At 40.2% G+C, this 26,708-nt stretch overlaps 1 protein-coding gene across 1 annotated transcript in view; it reads left to right on the top strand.

Annotated features, from left to right (window-relative positions):
* The window catches only part of CD81 (CD81 molecule), a 45,845-nt gene that overhangs the window by 3,691 nt on the left and 15,446 nt on the right, over positions 1-26,708 (top strand). Inside the window, exons 2-3 of the mRNA XM_075187886.1 lie at positions 24,877-24,991; positions 26,126-26,223. Of these exons, the coding sequence (XP_075043987.1) occupies positions 24,877-24,991; positions 26,126-26,223 (213 nt within the window). The remainder of the gene's footprint in view (positions 1-24,876; positions 24,992-26,125; positions 26,224-26,708) is intronic.

Raw genomic sequence — 26,708 nt, 5'->3', positions numbered from 1 at the left:
AAGTTGACAATGTTTTTATACAATCACAGTCAAGTACCGGTCACTATGCGATCCTCAAACCACTTCAGTGAATTGATTCTAAAACTTCAAAAACCAATAGAATTTTAGAACGTTTAAAAAATCGAGACAGACGAACAGGTTTGAACATGTTGAACAACAGTGTTCAAGCCTGTTTGCACTCACACAAGCCTGTTCGCACATGTATGAGATACATTTGAATAATGTTGTTTTTTTAATTATTGCAAACTGTGAGCACAGTAATATTCACCATTTGACTTAAAAATAAATGGTACAATATTTTTATATAAATTTAAAATATTATTTTGATTGTGTCTAATAAAAATTAAAAACGCACAAATTTCAACTTGAATTCTTGAAATATTTTGAACTGCGAGTCCAAATCGGGATAAATTGTACAGCATCATGTAATCGGGGGGAAATTTGATCTAGAAATTTTTGAACTATACTGTGAACTACCGGTGGGCATCATTCTGCTAAATTAACGCACAAAGTGATATCCGCAACAGATTGTCATTCTTGTAGCTTCTAAGTCTAGATCTATACAACACATGGAAAGGGAAGTTGCACTCCGTTAATAAGGCTTAATTTGGATGTGGCGTACCATTATATGTGTCATAAAACATCTAGTCAAGATTTGTCTAGTTGATAAGAGTATTAAAATTTCAAAACAGTGTTTAATTACCTTTTCATTCTCAGACCCAAGCAACGGTGTCAGGTCAATTTGTTGTTGTATTTTTTTTTTGTTAGGAGGGGTGGGGGGGGGGGTTGTTTTTGTACATACACTACTTATAGGAAACAGGGTCTATTTGTTGTATGTTTGTATAAATGTTCTCTAAATATTTTTTTTTTAAATAAGGCAATAATAAAGGTCCCATTGCCAACTTTAACTGTTTTTGCCATGCAAAATCTGACTCCTTCGGAAAAATGGTAGTTATCTATTCATGGTTAGAGGGGTTTACCACCTAACATTTTTACTTTCCCTTGGGGTAAACAATACACCTAAATAATCATTGCTGGTACCTAACTTGTACATTATTTGTTCCACTTTGCTCTATCTATTCCATGTACATATTTTATTTTAATATCAGCCAGTACCTATATTTAACTTACAACCAGCTGGGGAATAGTCTGTATAGGTAGCAGTGGAGATCTCGAAAGCCGGAAAGCAGGAACTCCAATGCTGTAAGCCCTAGAGCTGCCTAGTGGCCCCTACTGAGCAACCACAGTCATGCCAGATGGTATTATAAAGTATTGGAAGTCAGCAGGTTGCTACTGGGAAACACAGAAATAATGATGTATTCAGTAAAAACAGGGAGAGACCTAAGAAAAATAATAATTCTTAAAATCGACAGAAGGGAAACAATTATTTTCAATGGAGAACAATTGCATACATCTAATACAGTCATCTATGAATAGGTATCATATAACCTCCAGCTCACAAATGACATTAAGTGCTAGAGATGTGAGCCGGAGCATCTAAGCCTGTCTTGTGGGATGCTGCCTCAATAGGTGTAGTACGAATTAACGATGATGTAAACACCGACAGTGTTTACACCTACATAATTAGTACGATACTGAACAGAGCGACATGTAAGAAATACCTTCTTAGCTGTAAACAGACACAGGGCAGATCTGATGTGAGGAGAGGACAAAACTTCCAAATGACGTCATTTGCAACTGTAACTTTTTTTTTTTTTTTTTTTTATTTCTATTTTTTTTTTTTTTTTTTTTAAAGCGGCAACGCACGGACCCATTTCATCATGGTAATGTTAATCCCAAAGGTAGTACTTGCATGGGTCTGTGCGTTGCCGCTTTAAAAACCGAAATGTCCAAGTGACGGTTGTCGCCCTCTTCTCACATCGGATCTCCCCTGTGTGTGTTTACAGCTAAGTAGGTATTGCTGTGTTCAGTATAGTAATAATTATGTAGGTGGAAACACTGTTGGTGTTTACAGTATCGTAAATACCACTACCACCGGCCTCGATCCCATCATGTCATCTTTACTACACCATATTATAATGCACCTATTTGCATTGTAAATACTCCATTAATAATTATTTACTTACTAAAACACAGAGAATAAGGATTGCAGTGGTAATAATTGAATATATAGTATGCAGAAAAATCTGAATTTTATAGTGCACATGTTCAATACTGAGAAATGGGGACTATTCCAGGAACAGTTATCTAAAACCCAGGGCAGTCCCTGGAAATTAAGGGTAGCTGTCACCCATGTACTTGCATGTCAAAGGGTTGTACACTTTTATTTTACACCTTTCTAGAGTAGTTTGTTAAAGAGACTAACCACACATATCTTATATACACAGCCAAGGGCTGACCACTACCAGTGAATGCCCTGGTCTGTTTAGAGCCCTGTAAACTTATAGTCCACGCATTTTGTCCACTGTAAGGTGAAGGCAGCATTAGCACTTGTCATAGGGATCAGTAACGCATGGTGGACAGAGTTAGAACGTCTACCAATATACAGGTCATTGAACTCTATGCTAGACGTAAGCTTCCTTCTCACTAAAGAGCAGGACATTTACATGATGCATTTCAGGTGTGTCCTGCTGTTTTTCAGTAAAGGAGATGTGTATCTATAGAGAATGATGGAGATTATGGCTGGTGTTCTAGCTTTGTCTACTGTGTGATGCACACAGCTAACTGCACAAGGGGTAAAATACTATTGTATTACCCAGTGTGTAGATGTCATAGTCCCCTTTCACTTTCTTTATTCAGGGCATTCCATGCATTTTCTCTTTCAAATCAATATGTATATCTTTTTGTAGCAGAATATAGGGACTAAGGGGTTGATTTATCAAACCTTCTAAAAGGGAAAGTGGAGGCGTTGCCCATAGCAACCAATCAGATTCTAGCTATTTTCTAGACTGTACTAGATAAATGATAGCTAGAATCTAATTGGTTGTCACGGGCAACACGTACACTTTTCCTTTTTAGAAGGTTCGATAAATCTACTTCTGCCCCATAATTCACTCTGTGCCTACTTTTACAGGATTGCGAGTCTGTTTGGAGGAAAGAGTAAAAACATCTCTCTTTCTGACGGTTCCTACTTTTTGGACCACCCCCTTCATAGTCCCCCACCAATTTTTCTTCTAAAATAATGTTTGTTACAGTCTCATTTGGGTACAAGCATTTCCCATGAAAACAGGCACATTTCTCCAAAAAAGCTTGCTGGGTTTATTAACGCTGCACTACCACCTACTACACACATTTTACTAACCTTCTACATCTAGTTGGAGCCCTGCAAAGTGCTTAATAAAGTGTTGTTTTTTTTTCTGGGGCTCCTCAGATTCTATATTACAAAAAGGTCAAATCAATTCCAGCCGCCACTTTAAAATGGCGTGAGTGAGGGGGACAAATTACAAAGTTACAGTTTGTGATTGGTCCTTCCACTCACCCCCAAAACCTCAGAGCACAAGTTTTTGGCTTGTGACTAGAATTGAAGGAGCCCCAGGATAAACTTGTACTAACTCCCCGGGGCCCCAGATAGGATATGGAGAAGGTTAGTAAAATGTATTCAGTAGATTTGATTAAAGTACTTTTTGGTTCATCTTTTCTCGATGTACAACACTGGACAGCTGCTTTGCATTAAGCAACCTCTGGACAATACTGGAGGATGGTACAGCTTGTCGTCTTTCATTCTAGTCCAAACCATGCAGCTGTATGAAGCATATGACAGAAGTGTATTTCTATGAATGCCTCACTAGTCTTTGTGCCTTCATTTGGCTATTTTACTATTGAAATCCTTTTCCCTAATTCCACAAGTGAATTTATTGTCCCTGCGATTCTGTTGCTCTCTTTAAATAAAAGCCTTAAGCTACAATGGACCAGCCACTTGGACCATCACAAGTGTTAAAGGAACATTATAAAATGTTTTATTTGGCTGTTACTCTTTGGCAAAACAATCTGCTTCCATATCTGATAATAGTCTTGAAAATGTAAAGTAAGCTTTTTGTATACTTATAAAATCACAGTAACGTAGCCATTTGGGGGGGTACTGTTCTGTTGTGGTCTATGGGTGATAATTTATAATTCATCAGGTAGAGTAATCAACATAAGTGATTTTTTTTTTTGTGTGTGAATACATTTAAAGCAGCACTGACAACAAATAAACAATTTTACTTTGGTGCCCCATCTTCTTGAAGGGTCCCCAGGGACTAATCTGTCCATTTCCCCCCCCTGGGCTCCTCCGTTCCTCTTACGGTCCTGTATAAAAAGTTTTATAAAACAATTCTTTTTCTATTTGGAAAGCTTGACACACTCGTAAATAATGACTGTAACCTTATCAATTTGTACAAAACTACCTCTGCATAACTTTTTGGAACACAAGTTAATAGACAGCTGACCCAAAATAGGTAAAACAATTAGCCAAACATGCCATCTACAGATATGCCGGTTAAATCCATCACACGCATGTACTACCAAAGACATGGGAAAGAGAATGTTTCTGGTAGTAAATGATACAGAACCTATGAATGTTGGCTTCTCTCCTATAGCTGATCCCCTAGGCCCCCAACACAGGTTCCCCTGCCCTGGCGTTTAATGCAGGATTCCTATCAAGAGGATACGTTGGAGCAAGAACATTTGTCATGCTAAATTGACTATACCGACACTGGGGGCAATTTATTCAAACTGGCACAGCAAATAGGGCAGAAGGATTTACTTGTAAAAGTGATCCCCTTTCTTGCAAGACATTTATATAGACATTTTGGGGGGTATTCAATTGTTAGCGAGATCCCTGGAAAACGAGCGCTCTAAAAATATTAGCGTTAATACGGTAATTACTCGCTGAATTTCATCTCTCAGCTCCCTGAGCTGCGAGATGAAATTCAGCAAGTAAGCTACCGTATTAATGGTATTTACGCGCATATTACCGTATTAACGCTAATATATTTTGAGCGCTTGTTTTTCCGGGGATCTCGCTAACAATTGAATACCCCCCTTTGAACGTTATTTCTGCTCTTTTTTTTAGTTGCTTTCTTGATAAATATGTTTCCAGCTTGTACACTGAGAAGCAGAGCCCAGCCAGTGCTCCCTTTTATCAACAGGTTTTGAAAAAAAAATCCTTTAAAAAGGCATATGAACAATTTTAAATATGTTGCATTTGTGCACTTGTTGTCTGGCGTTGGAACGTCCCCCGCCACTGTCATATTACTCTGCATGAAAGGATAGCACAGTGGTTTGCAGAGAAAATACACCTAGATATTTTGATTAAATTGTGAAACATTCTAGAAATACAATGCTTGTGGGTGGTATCCTGATGGCAAATAAACTCCCAAAAACGCTGTTGCATTGCTGAGATGTTTCCTCCCACCTCCTCCAGGTGTATAATATTGCTTCCGGATCTCCACATGCTGTTACATGCACTACGCAAGTCCCTTCTCTGGATCTAATATTCCCAGGACATACGTGAAGGAGCATTTTTTATGTATTTACTTATATTTACATCAGGCTGCTGTGTCTTGACTACTGTGTCTTTCAGACCGAACATTAAGTTTACTGTATTGCATATACTCTATGGGGGAGATTAATTGCCGGAAATGTGGTGAGATGTCCTTTGCGCATATTGCTGGCCATTAAGGTAGAAGTACCTCTACGGGGTGCGAGAAATAAACGAGCGTATATTCCTGTAAAATGACTGTGGACTTTCTGGAGACACCTTGCGCTGAATTGTGTTTGTGTGGGTTTCCTCCGGGTGCTCCGGTTTTCTCCCACATTCCAAAAACATACTGGTAGGTTAATTGGCTGCTATCAAAATTGACCCTAGTCTCTCCCACTCTGTCTGTGTGTGTGTGTATCTATATTAGGAAATTTAGACTGTAAGCTCCAATGGGGCAGGGACTGATGTGAGTGAGTTCTCTGTACAGCGCTGTGGAATTAGTGGCGCTATATAAATAAATGATGATGATGATTAAATGAATCCCCCTCCTAGATATTGCTATGTTCTACTGTACATTCTTTAATGTAAGCAGTGTGAAGAAAGTCTGCTATTATTGCGGTGAGTACAGTAAGTGGATTAGCCACTAGTAACTCCTGCTTGGTGAACTTGGAGCGTCCCAGGGAGTGTTGGGTACATGGGGAACAGACACCTCAAACTGTCCTTTTTATTCATAGAAAATTAATATATTCCATTTAGATTTTTTCTAGAATTTGGAACTTTATGAAACAATTTTTATGGTGAGGGTTTCTCCATATTTTCATATGGTCTTTACATTCCATAGCACAGAACTGCACGATACGGTCTCCAGTCAAGTACTTAAATTCCATCTCGGTTCTTTCTCACATCATAGTTTTACTCTTGCCTTTCTCTTTTAATTCTCAATCTTTAGCACTGAATATATTTTTTATTGCATGCAAGTGAAAGCCAGTGGTCTTGCAGTTTGTAAATCAGCTTTATAGTGTATTAAATACAGATAATCTTATTTATATTTTCTCTTTTGTGTAATGCACTCCCAATGTCTACTCAGCATTCCTGTGTATACTTCTTGTGTCTGTTGGGGGCCGCACCCTTCCGTTCACTGCTGCGAGGGTCTCCGTCAAAGACATTCTTTCTGTCGCTCAGTCTTTTTATAGGCACAGGGAAGACGCCGAGTTAGTAAGTTTCTGCTGTTGGCTGAGTGTGCTAGGCTTGCCCTTGGCAGTAAAGAGCTGCAGACAACTGCTGCTAGGAGGACCTGTATAACAGTACTAGCATCTGCATCACAGCCTTGGCAGTGGCTGCAGCAGACTGAATTCAGCAAGACTGAAACAGTTTAGAGAATTGTACATAAGAACTTCCAAACACATTTATTTGCATCAGTTTCACTTACTCTGACGTATAAGTCAGTTTAAGGCCATACATCCAATAGTAGTTGTGCTGGTATAGCCTGATGTGTGAGGATATAGATTATTTCTCCATCTCTAATGATCCTTACACTGCATTCTAATAGGTGTTTTCCCAGACCCGCATTTTCTTCTCTCTTTACCTCATAATCCTATCTGCATTCTTCCTCACCCAATGCCAAATTCCTCTATCACACTGTCAATACTGTTCCGTTGTATCACTGCTTACTCTGAGCTATATCCTCCCTTGACCCCACTGCTCACTTATACCCTTAATATCCGTCTATCCCACTTCCCGCTCATGTCCTCTCTTGACTCCAGAACTCACTATGACATATAATCCATCTTGGCTCCAGAGCTCAGTCACTCAAAATATTCATTGATCATTCCAACCTAGATTTCACCTACACACTTAGGGCTAGATTTACTAAGCTGCGGGTTTGAAAAAGTGGAGATGTTGCCTATAGCAACCAATCAGATTCTAGCTGTCATTTATTTAGTACCTTCTACAAAATGACTGCTAGAATCTGATTGGTTGCTATAGGCAACATCTCCACTTTTTCAAACCCGCAGCTTAGTAAATCTAGCCATTAGTTTACCAATTACAAACATTGTAGATTATTCATTACAAAGGATTACACCTTGTTATTACCTCATTCCTCCTCATCACGACAAATCACCCAGTATCATATATACATGAGTACATGTAAGCAGTGATCAGGTATGCCTTAGTCTACAAAGAAGTACAATTCCATGTACAAACACGATTGTCTAATGATACATATACAGTACATGTTTGAAAACCACTGTAGGAAGCCAGAAAGCAATTTAGTTAAGAATTTCAGGAGGACATATATAAACCAGAACATCATCTGAAGGTGGATAATCCAGTTCAAGAAACAACGGGAAGACTATCAACATCCGTTCAACAGCAGAAGGTATCATCATCATCAACATTTATTTATATAGCATCAGCAAATTCCGTAGCGCTTTACAATTGGGAACAAACATTAATAAAACAATACTGCGTAATACATACAGACAGAGAGGTAAGAGGGCCCTGCTCGCAAGCTTACAATCTATGGGTAGAACTTATTCTTGTCTTATGGGTGTTATCAGATGTTCATATTAAATGCATTGATAGGACTATTTTATGTTCCCCTATATAATTGCAGGTAGAGGATGGGGTGTCCCTGGATATCACACAGAATGCAGCTTCTTGGAGTCACCGATTGGCTGCGAGTGGAGTCCTCTGGTGACATCACTGCGCACCTTCACAGCCTATCAATAATGTAGGAGAGAGGCATTGTATGTGATATTTGGCACCGTCGCTCTGTGTGGCAGTGCAAGAGTGCTTTTAGGACTGGGGCCTCGGTCTAGTATGACTGCACCCCCTTTTCATGAGAGACTAAATTACAGGGGATGATGAGTTACAGGAGAGGGCTGTGGGGGATAAATTAATTACAGGGAAGGGGATGGTGGTGGTTAAGAATTAAATTACATGGGATAGTGGTTGAAAGTGGATAAACAGGAGAAGCGGAGATTGGTAGAGCAGGAATGAATTACAGGGGAAGGTTATGGGTGCTGGGGTGGGAAATTAAGTACAGAGGAGGGTGGTGGGAGAAAATGATTTACAGTGTATATGTGTATGCAATGGCTAACGTCATGCGTCTAAAGTTATTATTAATGTCACTGACTTGTAAGGCACCACAGTGTTCTACAGCACCAGCCATTGGGGACAATGGGGGCATACAAGGTAGACAAAATAAATGCATAAGGGAAATAATGGGCAGGGAGGGCCCTGCTCATGGGAGTTTACAATCTAGAGGGAAAAGGGCACAACTAGCACAAGAGCAGTGAGTGTGGCTCAGAGTGGAGGTTGGGATAGTTGTAAGGGTACCAGTGTGAGTAGTATAGGTGGGAGTAGGTGCTAGTAATCATTCTGGAGGATATGGGGAGCCAGTGTTGGGATATACACAGTGGTGTGGCAGATGTGGAGTGTTGAGATGAATGTTTATATCAACAATAATTGAGCTTCACCCACACAAATTATATATATGAGAGAGAGAGGAGGGGACTTGCAATTGGTAGAAAATATAAAGAAGCTTATTTAGAGTTGGAAGTATTTGCGTCAAACGTGCAGGAATAAAATTCATTCTTCAATACAAGGTTTCCCAAACCCAGTCCTCAGGGCTCCCCAACAGTGCAGGTTTTCCGGATCACATGTGACATAATTACACCACCTGTGGATCTGTTACAATGTGTCAGTCAGTAATGAATACACCTGTGCTCCAGCAAGGAGATATGGAAAACCTGCACTGTTAGGGAGCCCTGAGGACTGGGTTTGGGAAACCCTGCCTCAATAGAAGCACTTTTAACTTTATTTTGAGTTGCATATATTTTATAAATATATAACTACGGGAAATACCACTGACAGTTGTATATTTTAAATATAAGCTGTTGAAAGTGTTTGTATCACTTACGATCGTAAATACCGGAAGTTCGCAAGTTGGAACGCATATGCAGGACCGTACTGCATTACACGTATCATTATAACATAGTCACACTCACAGGACCGTACTGCATTACATGCATCAATATAATATAGTCACACACAGGACCGTACTGCAATACATGCATCAATATAATATAGTCACACTCACAGGACCGTACTGCAATACATGCATCATTATAATATAGTCACACTCACAGGACCGTACTGCATTACATGCATCAATATAATATAGTCACACTCGCAGGACCGTACTGCATTACATGCATCAATATAATATAGTCACACTCACAGGACCGTACTGCAATACATGCATCATTATAATATAGTCACACTCACTGGACCGTACTGCATTACATGCATCATTATAATATAGTCACACTCACAGGACCGTACTGCATTACATGCATCATTATAATATAGTCACACTCCAATCAGATTATAATGTTTTGATGTCATATGCTGTATTTTGTAAAGTCCAGAAAATTTTAGGCTTTTCCTGTTAAATACAGACAATAGAAATTATATTGTACAGTAGGTCAATATTCAAAAACAGACATTTCCGGGACGCATTTTCCTTAGAATTTAGAGATTATTGGCAATTATGAGATTGCTTGTACAAGAATAAGAGATAAATTATATTTCTATGCAAAGCAGGCAAAATAGGGTTTCGTTATGTTGTGTTGTGTCGACTTCTGTTATTGTTGTGATTTTGATATAAAAGTCTTTTACTGCACGTAACTACGAGTCACTACAAAGTGTATCGTCCTTGTCACTTTGTGTCAGAGGAAAGGGTCAGGTGCCAGTACTGCACAGCAGTCTTCCTTGTACTTACATGCTTCCTTAGAAATGCATAATTAAAGCAGATGTTCAATAACTTGTGTCATCCAGCTGAGGATTATTTTGTGAAGAGGCAGAAGAGTAGTTACAGAAAAGACCCTTTGTAGTCATATCTGACCTTTTCTTCATTATTCTGTGCTGAGTGGAGTGCTATCACAGTATAAAATAGGGATTATCTGTCCCCATGTGTGCAACAAACCGCTTTAGTTTTGTATCTGTGCACCTACTGGTCTACCCAGAGTTACCAAAGTGTGTGGAGAAGCAGAATAATTTGAAGAGACAAAAGTGTAAATGTCACAGTAAGGGGCATATTCAATTAGCTTTCCTGTCTGCGAGTACGTGGCTGCACAGGTCCCAATACCGCAACATTGCGGATTTCCGTTCTCACCCCATAGGGTTTCTAAGCTAAATTGCAGTACCATAATGTCACTATACACGTGCAGCCGCGTGTAATCACAGACGTGAAAGCTAATTGAATATGCCCCTACAAGTACAAACTCCTACCACTTTGGAGCCACTTTTTAAAAAAAAACAACAAAAAAAAACCACTCAAAAAAGTTTTCACTTTTCTCCTAATTTATAGCTTCTATTAATCATGAGAATGGGGACATTGTCACGTTTTGTATAGAGCGCCCACTCTGCTCTGTAAGGGACTCCGGAATGCTGGAATGGGTTTGATCCTTCACGGAATTTGTCATTGCTGTACTCGCGTATGTGAGGACTAGATTAAAATGACTTAAGCTGGTTGCTGGCGAGATGCAAGGACTGGGTTGTTATGGATTGAAAGTAATAACATTACCAAATACTATAAATATATCCAATGTGCAGCTGTTGACTTTATTCTTTTTTAATTGTAAGATAACAGGATGTTACTCTTTTGCCCCTCTTTGGTGCTTTTGCATCCCCCTCCTTAAGAGTAGTGTAAGTAAGTACACACGATCATCCTTTTATTAATGCTGGCAGGCTTGCATATGGAAAATGTGGATAGATCATCAAACAAGGGGCAGCCTGCCTTCCTAAGCCTGAGCACATGAGGCCTTTCAGTGCCTAGGCTTGGGGCCAGCCGACTTCAGCATTCTAATGCTGTCTGTTGGAAAACTCTTTGAGCACTTGAACATTCTGAGAAGCAATGTAATTTAAATAATTAATTACCTGACACTATGACACATAACTCTTCGGTCCCCTTAAATAATAAAATATTTTTTTTATGCTATGAACATTTGAAAGCCTCTGCTCACTAAATGATATGTCATGTCACTGTTTGTTTTTACGGCTATGTGCAATGGTAATCTCCTGGCACATAGCAGACAGTAAATCATTAGCAGCTTAAATCAAAACCCTAAGGAGAAATGAACAACTCCATGGGGCAGATTCAATGTAGTGCAAGGTGATGCTGAATATCGCCATGGTGCTCAGATGCGCATATTACCAGCTATTATGGTAAGAAATCTCAGCTCATTTTTCTATGTGCCTCTATGGGGCTTGAGGGAAAATGAACGGAAATGTTTGTAAAAACTGTGTCTCCGTGGACTGTTCCAGAGACAAATAACGTCTGCCCCTATTTGTCTTACAGATAACTTATGTTAAAAGAAAACACCACAACTAATTTTTAGAGTGCATTGGAATGTTAAAGCAGCAATTCCATGGAAAAAGCTGTAAGAATAATGTTGGTATTCGCCATTTTCCCTTGGTTCTTTTTTTTTACCTACAGGCTGCTATTAATGCTGTATGATTCTGGAATACCATGGCAACCACAGTCACATGGCACTTGATGTAGTTAGCAGTGAGGCTTTGGAACACCCCTCTGATATGACATGACATGCTGTGAGGCTGTATTTGAGTAGCAGACTGACTGTGTCTGGCAGCCATTTTTGTTTACCAACCAGAGAGCTTTTGAAAAGGCGATCATGGTTCTGTAGGAGGATAGCTATTAGATGCTTAAAAGGTACTTAACTTGCTAGTTAAATAAAAAGCAATTTTCTATGTGATGTGAGATTGCTGCTTTAAATAATAATTTGCTTTTGGAAACTACAGGAACTAATTGAAATCTATTTCCCAATTTAGTTCATCATGTTATTCCCCCAGTAAAGCAGATTAAATTAGATTTTTACAACTAAAGATATAAAAACTCTATATAATACCACTTTCATACTGCCGCCCCTGCAATATCCCGGGTTTTTGAAGCCGGGTTTTTGCAGGGTCTCGGAGCGTCCCAGCTCAGAAACATCATTCATACTGCACCTCGGACCCGGGAATTTCCCGGGTTGACCCCATTCATACTGCACAAGTCTGTGCCCTGGCAATTTGTGGGAGTCATCACCAGAGCAGTTTTCATTGGCTGAAAAATGGTGATGTCATTGAAAGGTGACTGGTTAATGCTGGAACACAGCATTTATATGTCTCATAATCTGGGGATGTGATGATTCATGCAATCAATATAATAATGTGTATAGTATTTGGGATCTAAGTACCTTTCTTCATCACTCAGCGACTGAACTTATCATTCGGATTCCTGCACAATATTTACAAAAAGGTATGGTAAGAAGGTGTGTACCAAGATATTGTGATTTAAAGGTGCAGGGATAATAACTATTGGTGCTTAGAATTTAATTTTACTCTATGGTAATAAAACGAGGCAGTAACTTGACATGTACATTGAGCTTTCTTCTTTGTGACCCCTCTGTGGCTGAAGAATGAGCATTATACAGCTGCAGGGACTGGCTAAATGACCTTTAATTGTTGATGACCTTTATATACTACTTATATTCCAAATTTAGTGTACTTGTAGCTCTATTCTGGTTGATGTTAATTTTCTCACAATCCAAATCCAATTACTACATTTTACTCTTTCCCCTTTTAATAAAGAATAAAGAAAACTAAGAGGTCACCTTCAGTTCCAAAAAATGTATGTACACAGCACAGTAGAATCACTGAGATATGCTGCACACAGTTCTGTACTATAAAACATACCCCTCACCATTGCCCCACAGTTCTTCATGATTCACTGACAGGCAGACAGCCAATCATCTTGTTTTCTGTGCAACACGGGTTTTTAGACCCGGGATTTTTGACTTGTACCATTCATACTGCACCAAGACCCGGGTCGTTTAAGCTCGACCCGGGAAAAACCCAGGATTTTGGTGCAGTATGAATGGGGTAACAGGCATCTATATTTGATTGTACAATGCATAAACCAGATAACCTATCTGAACCAGGGAGATTTCATGGACAGTACTAGACTATCTACTCACCTCTTGCTGATTTGACATGATAACATTACAGTAGCTGGAAGCCTAACATGTCCTAGTTAAACAAAAGAAGATGCTGTGATTGGCTTAAACATAATGGAGCCAAGTGCACTGTAACATTGTTAGCATTTCACTTAAAGGTACCCACACAAACAGGGATTTTGTCAGCTAATTTGGCCAATTTAGACCAAATTGGCCTGAAATCACATAGGCCCCTATATATGTAACACCACATAATATGAAACATAGTTTTCAATCCTCAGCGCATTGATAAGGATTGAACTATCTTTCATGTTTATCAAAAAAACTTCAACAGGGACAGCAGTCACAATAAACTGCGGTCTGTGTGAAGTCCAACACTTACCTTTTCACTGCCTCTTTAGTGCGAAGAAAATTGCAAAGACGGCATCTTCCTTTAAATGCTAGTGGGCATGCGCCGACTGAAAGTATCGGGCATGCGCACAGAAAGCCCTGTCTCTGTAATAACGAGAAACTATTATATGGCAGGGAGGGATCACATGCGCTGTCCAGTTCTGCTCTTCGGAGCAGAGCTGACAGCAATTAAAGTTTTTAATTTAAAAAAAATAAAAAAGGGAAAAAAAATTCAATTCGGCTTTTGATAAATAGCATTACTGAGCAGTCCCCATACACTTTTATGGGGACTGCTCAGTAAAACGAACACAGATGCAAAGCAGCAGATATCTATATCTGCTGCTATGCAATGATCATTAATGTCAAGTTAACTTACTTTTGCGGTTTAGCAGAGGAATATTGTTTGATAAGAAGGCCCCATGATGTGTAGGACTATACCATAACTGATCCTCGAGAGAGTGCTTCAAATTTTGAAATAGTTTAATGCTATTATGTGTGTTCTATAATCACACAATGACATCAGTTGGCCCCTGTAGCCAATTTGGATCAAGATCTGGCTGTTCGCCAATCAAGCCACACAATCAGTGTGGCCATTTTACAGTTTTCCACACACAATGGGCCTGATTCATTAAGGAAAGTACTCATTTATATTTTTTACTTAAGTTTTTTTCCTGGACAAAACCATGTTACAATGCATGGGGTGCAAATGAGTTTTTTATTTTGCACATAATTTAAATACTGGCTTTTTTTTTTTCCTAGATCAACTTTAAATGTCAGTGTACAAATAAGCCATCAAGTATTTGTTTGCTACATGAAAAAACGGACAGTATTATCTTTATGTGCAAAATAATAAACTAATTTACATCCCTTGCATTGCAACATGGTTTTGTCCAGAAAACTTACTCAGTGTTTTGCTTAACTTTCCTTAATGAATCAGGCCCAATAACTTTAGTAGATTGTTTTTGTGGGGCAGGGACCACTATGAATTTTATAAATCATTGTCTGTAAAGGGCTACAGAATACGTTGGCGCTATAATTATTATTAAGTTTAATAATAATTGGAAACATTTTGTTTTTTATGTGGGGACCAAGTGATGTAAAACAATTGCATCTGGTTGGCCAAATCATTTACAAATATTTGATTTAGCAGTTTTGAAGATCTTGGCTGATTGACAATCAAAATTTTGTTTGCTTGAACACTATAAAAACAATAATTATTTGTGAGCAACTTCTGCTGGACTGTAACAATTTTAATAGCTAGCTGTCAATCATTTAATTGCTGAACAATCAAATCTTTAATAGGCCGGCGTGTGGTTACAGATGTATTCAGTAGTCAAATGTGCCCTTTGGAAACAAACAAATCATTCTATGTGTGTGGCTTTATGGCATAAACACTTAATATTTGTGGTTGTGTTTTCTATAACTGACAAAAAAAGAATCATTGTTTATGGAGAAAATGTTTTCCAAGCCTGTTATGTTTTGGCTCATTTTTGGTCTATTTATTCAGTGTGGATTATGGAGGGTGAAATTAGCACTGCCATTTGTTACATGATTACTGGATGAGAAGAACCCAGGCACTTATTAATCAGTGGGGATTACATATACAAATAACTAATTTGACTGTCTACTGTGAACATTTTTCTGTGTATATAAAAGAGAAGTATGACTGTACTTACCATGTAGACAAACTAGGCATGTGCTTAGGGCAGCACGGTTCAGGGGGAATCACAGATTTGATACGTTGTCTTTACCAACTAACCCAATTTTCCATTTAAAATTGTGGGCATAAGCATGTGGGTGGCCAGGACGTATTTATTCACAAACCTAGGGAAGCACCATGCTTGCCCAGCCTGCTGCCATGTTTTTGTGCGTCTGTTGTTCCACTCCTGGTGAGTTATGAGTAACAAAGGGATTATCGTAGCTTTGACATGCCTCGGTTACCTAGGGGATACTATAAGGCTCTGACCTGGACTGTCCCTTGCCTTATGTTCTGCAAGCTCACAGCCCACCCAACAGTTGTTTATTCTGGATTCCAAGTCAGAATATTACATTGCCCAGAGCAGTTTTTGCATGCAAACCATTATGACACTATCACTTCATGGTGCTGAGCTACTTCTCATCTATAAATATTCATTTGGTGTCCAAGAGTACGTATGTCTGCTCAAGCTCTATGTGTGAAGTTCTGGTTTGTTTCCAGGCCTGGTTCCTCACCTTGTCACACTTCCTGAAGGCCTGCCGATTGTCCACAGTGTATCTTCGTCAGCTCAGTCAGTGTATGTCTCTAAGCCCATGTACACGACCAGTGGAAACTTTTGCTTGTGTGCATAGCGAGGGACTGGAATTGTGCGGTCACTAGATCATATAGCATCATCCAAGGACCAGTTAGTAAGGTCTGGTCATGTGATTACTGTGACACACTTGTCTGATGAAGAGAACATCAGGCTCTGAAACTGAAACTGCTGAAAGCAGTGGGGCCTTATCTGGCAGCTCAGACATTGCCCTTCACTATAATGACCCCCAACCCAGCAAACACCAGGAGAGGAGAGCAGGGGCTTATAGGCAGCAGTGATACACATACCACAAGTACCTGTTTTGGCTTGCAATGGATGAGGCAAACATCCACTTTATGTACCATCTAGCATGTAAGCAATATAGCCCATGTAAATGAGCCAGATATGGCATCAGCATATTTAAGTTATGTGAGCGTACTACTGGCTAGTTCAAGTAGATGAGGTAAAGGACAGTCACTTGATTTTCTCTGGGTAACCATCTTATATGGGCACAAATGAAAAAGTAGAGTGGGAATTAATTTCCCCACTGCTACGCTAGGGGTCTAATATGTATGTGTCCAACTGGTATACAAGCATTTCCATTTTTAAGCACTTATATAGAAGTCATCTGGGGGTAAAAGTATCATCCTCCGATATCTGCAAGTCGCCAGAAATCGGCGACTTTGCAGTGAAAATTTTCACTGCAAAGTCACAGATTTCCGGCGACTTGCAGAAATCGGAGGATGATACATTTACTCCTGGTCTCCATAGGGCAAAACTGAGTCAAGCGAGCCAAGGCAGTTTGTGGAGCAAAGATACAGACACAAAAACTTGTGTCCTGATGACTATAGCAAATATATGGGTCAAGGGACTTTAAAAACTGTATGCTTAAGCCATACATAACCATATGAAAACTATGTATAGTTTGTACATGATCTTTAAATTCACAGGAAATTGCAATTCATTCCTTGGATACCATGAAGATGAATAACGTAATTTATCTAGCAGATAATTCCCTGTGAGCTCCGGATCAGTAAGTATACAGACTGCATGACAAACAACCCTTACAGGAAGCTCTTCTTAGACTACAACAGTCCTAGGGCAGTGTAGCTGGTCTGAAAGGAAGCTGAAACCATCCATCCATCATCATTGACCTTGTGTAGACTAAGCTCTCCTGTGTGTGCTCAATACACTAATCCTGTGTGGAGTTATTATCTGCAGTATTCTCCCCAGAAATTGTTTCAAGCCAAGTGGCATTAAGAAGTAGCCGGATGGGAGCAGCTATAATACTTTATTAATAATAAAAAATGTTGGCGGTTATTGCCTACACCTGCCAGGACTGGTCAGACTGGTGGTCAGTGGTCTAACACACACTGCTGGCTGTAGTGCTCACACAGTGCCTATTATAATAGGAGATGCAATGGTTTATTCTATTGTAATAGGACTCTGTTGGGCGCCAAAAGCTTGGTGTCAAGTAAAACCTGGGAAAAGGGTTTTGGGGAGAACATTGATCTGTGTGAAACATCTTGTGAACCAGTATAATTAAGGTGTATATTGCTGTTGTCCTTTTTGTGTCCCGGTGTAGAGTGCGCATGGACTCCCCCTTAAGAACCCATGGTGGCACTTCAGTGTGTTTGTAGTGACAGCATGGTACCAAAGAACAGCACACACGACCAGGCCCATAATTTCTGGGCTTTGTCATGTCTTCAGCCTAGGGTTGGGAGACAGCAAAAATTCCCCTGCAAAAACAATATTAAGTAATTTTTCGTGATAAATATCAGATTGGCAGAAAACACATGGGGTGAGAGCAGACATCAGGACAGAAGGGGTTAACACATAACTGGAGAGCAGTCAGCAGGCCAAAAAGGCTAACACATAGGAAAGGGGACAGCAGATGGATAACTCATTAGGGAGGTCAGGGGTGCAATAGGTTAGGGTATAGGGAAATACAGCAGATTTGTAAAACAGAAGACAACTGATAAGTATGCCAGCCCACCTGGTGATCACACATTCCTTTCCATATAACAGTATCCCCCTTCCCCTCAAATACAGAGCAACATCTCATCTATACACCTGTACTCGCTGTACGGTCATAAATATTGGCAGAACCTTTTGGTGTCTGTAAGGCGTCAGCAGTGTTGGATAGGGATGTTAGTCCACACAGCGTTAAACTTAACCAAGTTGTTGGTTTATTGAGAACAAGAACAACAGCAGTGGTGCAGGTACACACATGTTTAATGGCTGCAGCAGTTGTAACAGTTATAGAATGCAGTTAGGGTCATACAGCAGCAGGATGCTGATGTCATTAATCAGCTCCTCCTGCACCAGAGGACCAACAGAGAGAGTGTGATAGGAGACAGCATGCGGAGTGCACTTCTCTCCAACAATAATAACCCCCATCCCAATATTCATGTTACCCACTCCCTTTAATATACAGCACATATTGCACCAGCATCTCATATACATCTGTCTCCCTGTCCCATCCTCTCTATATCAATATACCCCCCCCCATATTAATGTGACCCCTCCTTCACTGAATATCACATATACCAGCTTCTCATATATACATCTCAGCCCCCCCCTGCCATTTGATTTATATCCTTGTTTATAGGACACCGTCATATCCCATTACAGTAATTGCCCCCATTATGTAACAACCCACAGTCCCCCTAGTGATCCTGGCCCCTCATTCTCCCATGGCTCCAAGATATAAGCAGCACTATATATATATATATATAACTCTGATCTTTCATCAGCACAAGCAGCCAGCTGGGGTTGGCCACGGTAAGAGGCAAAACTAGCGAGCCATGGGCCCTGGTGCAGGGAGGAGGGAACAAAGGCCCTGAGCCTCTGCATCTGCCATGTAGCGGGCCCCGTTATCTCCATGGTCCCCGGTGCACGCCACCTGCCACTCCAATGGTAGTTCTGCCACTGGCCAGAAACAAGGCCCACAGGAGCAAGGCTGACAGACATCGCTCAAGTAAAAAGGACACAGACAGCTCACTGCACCCTCTCCTTTCTCTATGTTTACATGACCCCCACCCCCCCCCTCCTCCGCAGAAGAATGCTGTGCAGAGTGAGGGCGACTGAGGTAATCAGTGGTAAGGGCACAGCATCCTTTCAGCCACTTGGGCTGTCTGAGTGACTGTGAAGGTCAGGGTCAGCCATCTGCAGATTATAATACATTTTACATTGATGACTCCTTTTGACTGGAGAGTTGGAAAAAGGGAGAGAAGGGGCAGGCGAGTGCAGGCTGTGTACACTGAGGGCCTTTGCTTAATTGCAACTGAAGTAGATTTTAATGCACATACACCTGTCAGGAGGCGTATTTCTTGCAGGTGCTGGAGAGCTAGTGCAATGATGTTGGTCAGCAGCACTAGCTTGCTGTTTCTGATTGGCTGACTGCAGCTTGACCCCTCCCACCGAATCTACTTTTCTTTAGTGTGGTTACTATATTACATGAAGTCGTGGCCGTCCATTCACATTACTAAATTGATGTCAAGCCACGTCTCTACACTATCTAACACACACTTGTTACTCCTGGTGTAAACCAGGAGCACGTTACTGAGACACAGCTGGACGCACCTTGAGATACATTCGGCTGAACACATGGATGTAGTTGTGCGTCTCTTCCTGCTTATATTCGGGGTGCAAATGAGGTCAAATCCACATGAGTCCCTTAATGGGAATGAACATTTTGGTAAATCTGCCTCTTGTGTATTTTACCTAATTTAAATGAGTAAGGCTGGGTACACACTACAGTGTTTTCAGCCAATTATCACGTCAATCAAGCGATAAACGACTCTTCAGGCCAATATTGCATTAGTGTGTACACCCCAACGATGAACGATTATTGTTCAACAATGGAACAATGTCGTTCCAATTCTGCGGTGTGTATACACTCAGGACAGGCAGTGTTCATAGATCTCTATTGAGTGTGCAGAGTCACAATCTTTTCATCCGATGGTTATGACAGATGAAGATCACAGATCTGAAGGTAAATCGCATAACATGTGTTTAGTGTGTACACAAGAATCAGCATGCTGATTGGGATTTTTTTTTTTAATTGTTGGTAAAATCATTAAGAATATTGCATCGAACGAAATGTTGTATAGTGTGTACCCAGCCTAAGGCTAATATTTTATAATAAATGCCTCATCTAGCTGGCTGAGATTGTCCCCTTCGCCTGCATAGTGTAACCTTAATGTCGAATTCTTGTACTGTGTACTTACAAAATATCTATGCAGATGCCTGCGCCCCAGCACCATGTCATTCTATTGGAATTCAAAGTGATTGGCAGGCAGGTGGTATGCAGCTACCTACAACTACAAATACGTAGTATTACAACTGAAATACCACTTACTAGTTGTGAGCCCTACACACCATTATACAAGATACAATGTTCTCATTTTATTATTATTTCAGTTTACTTATTAAGAGATGACATAACGCAGCACTGTACATTGGGGATCACAATACAAATACATTATATACAATGACAAGAAACAGAAGGTAAAGATGGTCCTGGCCACATGAGCTTACACTCTTAAGAGGTGGGGTGGACTGAGACAGAATAACAATTGTAGCTGTTGGTGGGGGAAACTGTGTGTGTGGCTACGATAAGGTAGACACATGATTAGCCAACAATAATAAAACAAACATAGACAATTGGCATTTCTGTGCAGCTACTGGTGGTGTGATATGATTAGAATGAGGATAGACAGTGAAGATGGAGACTTGAAACATGAACCAATCATTATAGAAGTCTTAACAGTCAGCTGCTGGTAACCAGACTGCCCCTCGCCATTCATCATCATCATTTATGTATATAGCGCCACTAATTCTGCAACGCTGTACAGAGAACTCGTTCACATCAGTCCCTGCCCCATTGGAGCTTACAGTCTAAATTCCCTAATATAGACACAGACAGACAGAGAGGGAGACACTAGGGTCAATTTTGATAGCAGCCAATAACCTACCAGTATGTTTTGGGAGTGTGGGAGGAAACCGGAGCACCCGGAGGAAACCCTCGCAAACACAGGGAGAACATACAAACTCCACACAGATAAGGCCATGGTCGGAATCGAACTCATGACCCCAGTGCTGTGAGGCAGAAGTGCTAACCACTAGGCCACTGTGCTGCCATTTATATTAACCAAACCTTGTTTGGTTCTGGAGAAGGGGTTTACTTTTATGTTGCATGGGAAGTCGAATTAGGTGTCAGGTTAATGGCATTAGAGGCAGGAACCTTCCCTGCACCTGTAAATTCTTGAATTTGGAGTCAAATGGCGAGTGATTGTGCTTGGATGGCTTCAGTGTTTTCCTGACTCTCTTGTGCTTGTTATACATCCTTCCACCCTCACTTGTGGTTATCTGTAAGTTTAGTGTAGCTGTCTATCCAGTGTTTTTCCTTGGCACTATGATCACTGCTGGGCAGGCAGCCATGGCACTTCTTGCCCATGTTCCTCCGGTCCTTGGTTTAATGACACTCCTTGGCACCACCTTGTAATATCCTACTGCCTTAACATTCTTTTAGTTGACATATATTTATCATATGAATATTATGTGGGAGGCAGGCCCAGAGCTAATCTCATTCTCATTTGGAGTTAATATACATGCACGCCTGTCCCTCTCCCATCGCTCAGTCTCAGACACTTTTCCTGTTTCCTCAAGTTGCTTCCTGTTCTTTTTTTCACACATACTCAAGTGTTCCGCCCGGCGCTGAGAAGTGTCACAGTGAGTGTGTGGATCCTGATTACAGATCTTACCAATATATAGTCAACAAGCTGTATTATTACTGTCCACCTAACAGACAGTGAGCAGTAATGTTGCAGATCTTTTATTGATTTCTTATATTTGATTGCAAGCCTCTACGTGTAAGAAGTACCTAACGGTACAGGTATTTATGCCCAGGTTAATGTGTGACATTATTAAGTAGCGTTTGTGTTTGTGGTGCATAAAAAAACATGTCTAATTTAGGTGCTGATTTTCCATTTCACATTTCAGTCCCTTGACAGTAACAAATAGCATTGTATTAATGTCACACAAAATATTTATTTATGTTCTAAATATGGTTAATGCTCCGTCCCTGGGATTTAAAGTTCACACATCTCCTGCTTCCTGCCGTAAAAATCACCTACTGTGTGACCCCATGACCCTCTCTCTTTCTCTGTGTAACTGCAAGATAGGACCCGGCATTTCTTAAAAAACATGTTCAGCTGAAGCTTCCTTCCCAAGGAAGAGGATCTGAGTCAGTAAACCTCAGCAATGCCCTAGCTGACCTTGTGCAGTCCTTTTTGTAAACTATCAACATCCACTAACTTTCTGACACCTCCCCTGTTAAACTTTCCAAGATACAGCGATAATAGAACAGTGACAGAAATATATTGTAAAAATTATATTTGTAGACTAACAGCGTCACTCCTGTAAAATATATTTCATATTTAAAGGGGTTGTCTCTTGAGTCACATGATGCATTTTGTGATGATATGTCATGTCATGCTGGTACAATCAACTTGATTTGTTTAAAATTGAAATTAGATTATTGTAGAAGGAATCTTGTATTCACTTACTGTAAAATTAAAAGGATAACCCTGACCTATGTAAAATATATGGGGCCTGATTCATTATGGAACTTAAATTAAGAAGTCTCTTATTTAAGTCTCCTGGACAAAACCATGTTACAATGCAAGGGGTGCAAATTAGTTTTCTGTTTTGCACACAAGTTAAATACTGACTGTTTTTTCACGTAGCACACAAATATCAACTTTAAATTTCAGTGTACAAATAAGCTATCAAGTATTTGTGTGCTGCATGAAAAAACAGTCAGTATTTAATACCCCATTCATACTGCACCAAAATCCCAGGTTTTTGCCGGGGCGAGCTCAAACGACCCCGGTCTTGGAGCAGTATGAATGATACAAGTCAAAAATCCTGGGTCTAAAAACCCGGGTCTTCAACCCGGGATTTATCGAGGGGTAATTCCCGGGTCGGACCCGGGTTGCCTGCACTATGAATGGTGCAACCCGGGTTTTTCAACCCGGGTTGCACAGAAAACAAGCTGATTGGCTGTCTGCCTGTCTCTGGAGGATGATGTCATCGGTGGGAGAGCATGGAAGATTCGAGAAGGAGTTTAGGAGAAATGGTGGATGGTGGAGTGCAGATCAAGCTGAAGCAGAATCGGAGTTTGTTGGAGAAAATTGCTTTTATTTCACTGAAAAAGTTTATGCGTCAAAAAACCAGTCCGCTTTCAATGACATCACCATTTTTCAGCCAATGAAAACTGCTCTGGTGATGACTCCCACAAATTGCCAGGGCACAGACTTGTGCAGTATGAATGGGGTCAACCCAGGAAATTCCCGGGTCCGAGGTGCAGTATGAATGGTGTTTCTGAGCTGGGACCCTCCGAGCCCCGGCAAAAACCTGGCTTGAAAAACCCGGGATATTGCCGGGGCGGCAGTATGAAAGCGGTATAACTTATGTGCAAAATAGAAAACTAATTTTCACCCCTTGCATTGTAACATGGTTTTGTCCAGGAGACTTAAATAATAAACTTCTTAATTTAAGTTCCTTACTGAGTCAGGCCCATGATCACCATATTCCTCAGTGGCTTTTTATATTTTACAATACGAGGGAAGGTTATTCCCATTATAATACACAAATCACGTGAATATATGTAAGTTCTCTTGTAGAATATATATTCTTATATTTGGGGCGTAGTGATGTGTCATTGTGAAAGTGTTTCCTGATGGAATGTATAACTGTCAGTGAAGACAAATCACTGGCACATATGAGAATCACTTCATGCAAGCCATTTGATTTGTTTCCAATAGAATCTTTAGCATGAGGAACAAAGTAGATTGTCAGCTCTTTGAGCAAGGTTCTCATTTCCAGTCCTCTATGTTTGTGTAAATGTTAAAATCATGAAATTGTTATGATGTTCTATATGTATTACTTATGCTTTAAAGCGCTGCAGGCGTTATATAGATTTAGGGCTTGATTTAGAGCTGGACGTAAACCTGTTTGCACCCTGTAAAGATGTTGTATAAACCTGTCGTATTGTGATTGCACACAACTTACATAGTTTGTGATACGTATCATCATCATCATTTATTTATTTATATAGCACCACTAATTCAGCAGCGCTGTACAGAGAACTCATTCACATCAGTCCCTGCCCCATTGGGGCTTACAGTCTAAATTCCCCTAATATAGACACACTCACACACAGGCACAGACAGACAGACAGAGGCAAGGGTCAATTTTAATAGAAGCCAATTAACCTACCAGTATGTTTTTGGAGTGTGGGGGGAAACCGGAGAACCCAGAGGAAACCCACGCAAACACAGGGAGAACATTCAAACTCCAAACCGGTAACGCCATGGTCAGGAATCGAACTCATGACCCCAGTGCTGTGAGGCAGAAGTGCTAACCACTTAGCCACTGTGGCACAGGTCAGGGGTGTTCATGTGTAGGTTCAGTAGAGTACTAGTGCAGAGACGCAAGTTAACCACACCCCTTAGAAATGCATCTGATTTTGACTTATACGTTTCTTAAAGATATACCTGTTCGGAAGCGTATTTTGGATTAAGTGCTGTTTCATCTGCTGAGCACATTAACGGCATTGCAGACAACCTTACATAGCACTATTGTCATGTAGCTGAATGTGTCAGGTGTTGTTAACAGTTCCTTAGTGTTAAGCAGATTTTTATATAGACTTAATGATCTCAATGATGATTTTTTGTAATCCATTCTAACATTTCCCCTGTAGTTGGCAGGAGGCGTTATTCTTGGAGTTGCCCTATGGCTTAGACATGAGCCTAAAACGTCCAACCTTTTGATCCAGCAAATTGGGGACAAGCAAGTTCCAGCCACCTTCTACATTGGTGAGTGCTGCGTTATTCATTTGTATTTGTCGCATATCTTAGCTCCTAATTTGAGCCTTTGCAGTGACCTTGGGCCTGATTCATTAAGGATCTTAACTTGAGAAACTTCTAATTTCAGTCTCCTGGACAAAACCATGTTACAATGCAAGGGGTGCAAATTAGTATTCTGTTTTGCACATAAGTTAAATACTGACTATTTTTTCATGTAACACACAAATAATTGATAGCTTATTTGTACACTGAAATTTAAAGTTGATATTTGTATGCTACATGAAAAAACAGTCAGTATTTAACTTATGTGCAAAACACAATACTAATTTGCACCCCTTGCATTGTAAAATGGTTTTGTCCAGGAGACTGAAATAAGAAGTTTCTCAAGTTAAAATCCTTAATGAATCAGACCCCTTGTGTCACCACAGTAACCAAATTACCTAAAAATTGGGGGCTAGTCTATAAAACTTGTGTTTAGGTTGTCTTTCCTTGTACTCACTATTCTATAACATTGTAATGGGGCTTTTTTCCACCTCTTCTTATGCTAAGTGAGTGAATTTGGTTTAGTTAACAGCATGGTAAAATGTGGCTTTCATAGAAATACACATTATGTGGTTTCCTTACATATATTTTTTCAACGAAACCAGCAGTTATGGAGGAAATTATCCTGTAAAAACAGATTAGTGAACAACTATAAAAATGTCCGTTTTCTCAAGAATGCACGGCAAAAATGACGTTTAAGGAATGGAAATATAACATGTATATCCTTAATAAATACTTTTTTTAAGTACATTATGACTTAGAAATGTATAGTCATTCCATAAATGACATTTTAAGAATATTTTTATGCAGTATTCCACAAAGTTGCTTATTGAATAGCAGGGTCCAAAAAAACATGTGATGTAACCTGTAGCAACTAGATTTCATCATTAATTTGGTGTAACCCTTAGCAACCAGAATTAAACGTTTAGCAGTCTATTGAAATCAGACATGGGGAAACTAATATCTGAATGGTACTACAGCAATTATTTAACTGATTATACCAAAATATCAGCTTGCATGCTGGGAATTGTCAGCTATCACTTGAATCACAGCTTTCAGTGCTAGTATATATCATAACCGTATGTTGTAACTCTGTTCCAGGCATCTATATAATCATTGCTGTTGGTGCCGTCATGATGTTTGTGGGTTTCTTGGGATGTTATGGAGCCATTCAGGAATCGCAGTGTCTTCTGGGAACGGTAAGTAACGGAGACCTTTCTCTATACTTCTACATGCCACCTGCGTAAGTATTTAAAATAGTCCATCTGCTCTGCCGTAGGCGTGCCATCGGTGCTGCTGTTTAAGAAGAACATACTTAATTAGAGACTGCTTTGGAATTGCAATGTCTGCATTAGTTCAATTAATAATGACCATGTGTTCCAAACTCAGCAGTGCACTTTTTGCCAGCAAGCAATTGAGTGCTTTAGTCTTTTATTTTTTTTAAATGGCTGTTTGGTAGTGTCATTCAGGCTGATTTGCACTCATGTGCCTGGATTTGCGCTAAATCTCAAAGGTTTACGATGGTGAGGGAGGAGCAGACGTTTGCACCAGGAAAGGGAGGAGTTGGGTGAACTACGGGATACACCGTTGGGCCCAGTTTTGTGGGGCAGTACGAAAACGAGGCTTAATTCTGCGCTTCAAGATTACTGAAATGAGAGAGAGGGCTGAGAGAGTGCATTTTTGG

Source organism: Mixophyes fleayi, chromosome 10, assembly GCF_038048845.1.
Source record: "Mixophyes fleayi isolate aMixFle1 chromosome 10, aMixFle1.hap1, whole genome shotgun sequence".
NCBI lineage: Eukaryota > Metazoa > Chordata > Amphibia > Anura > Limnodynastidae > Mixophyes > Mixophyes fleayi.
Note: the sequence above shows the minus strand (reverse complement) of the source record. Positions and strands in the feature narration are given on the sequence as shown.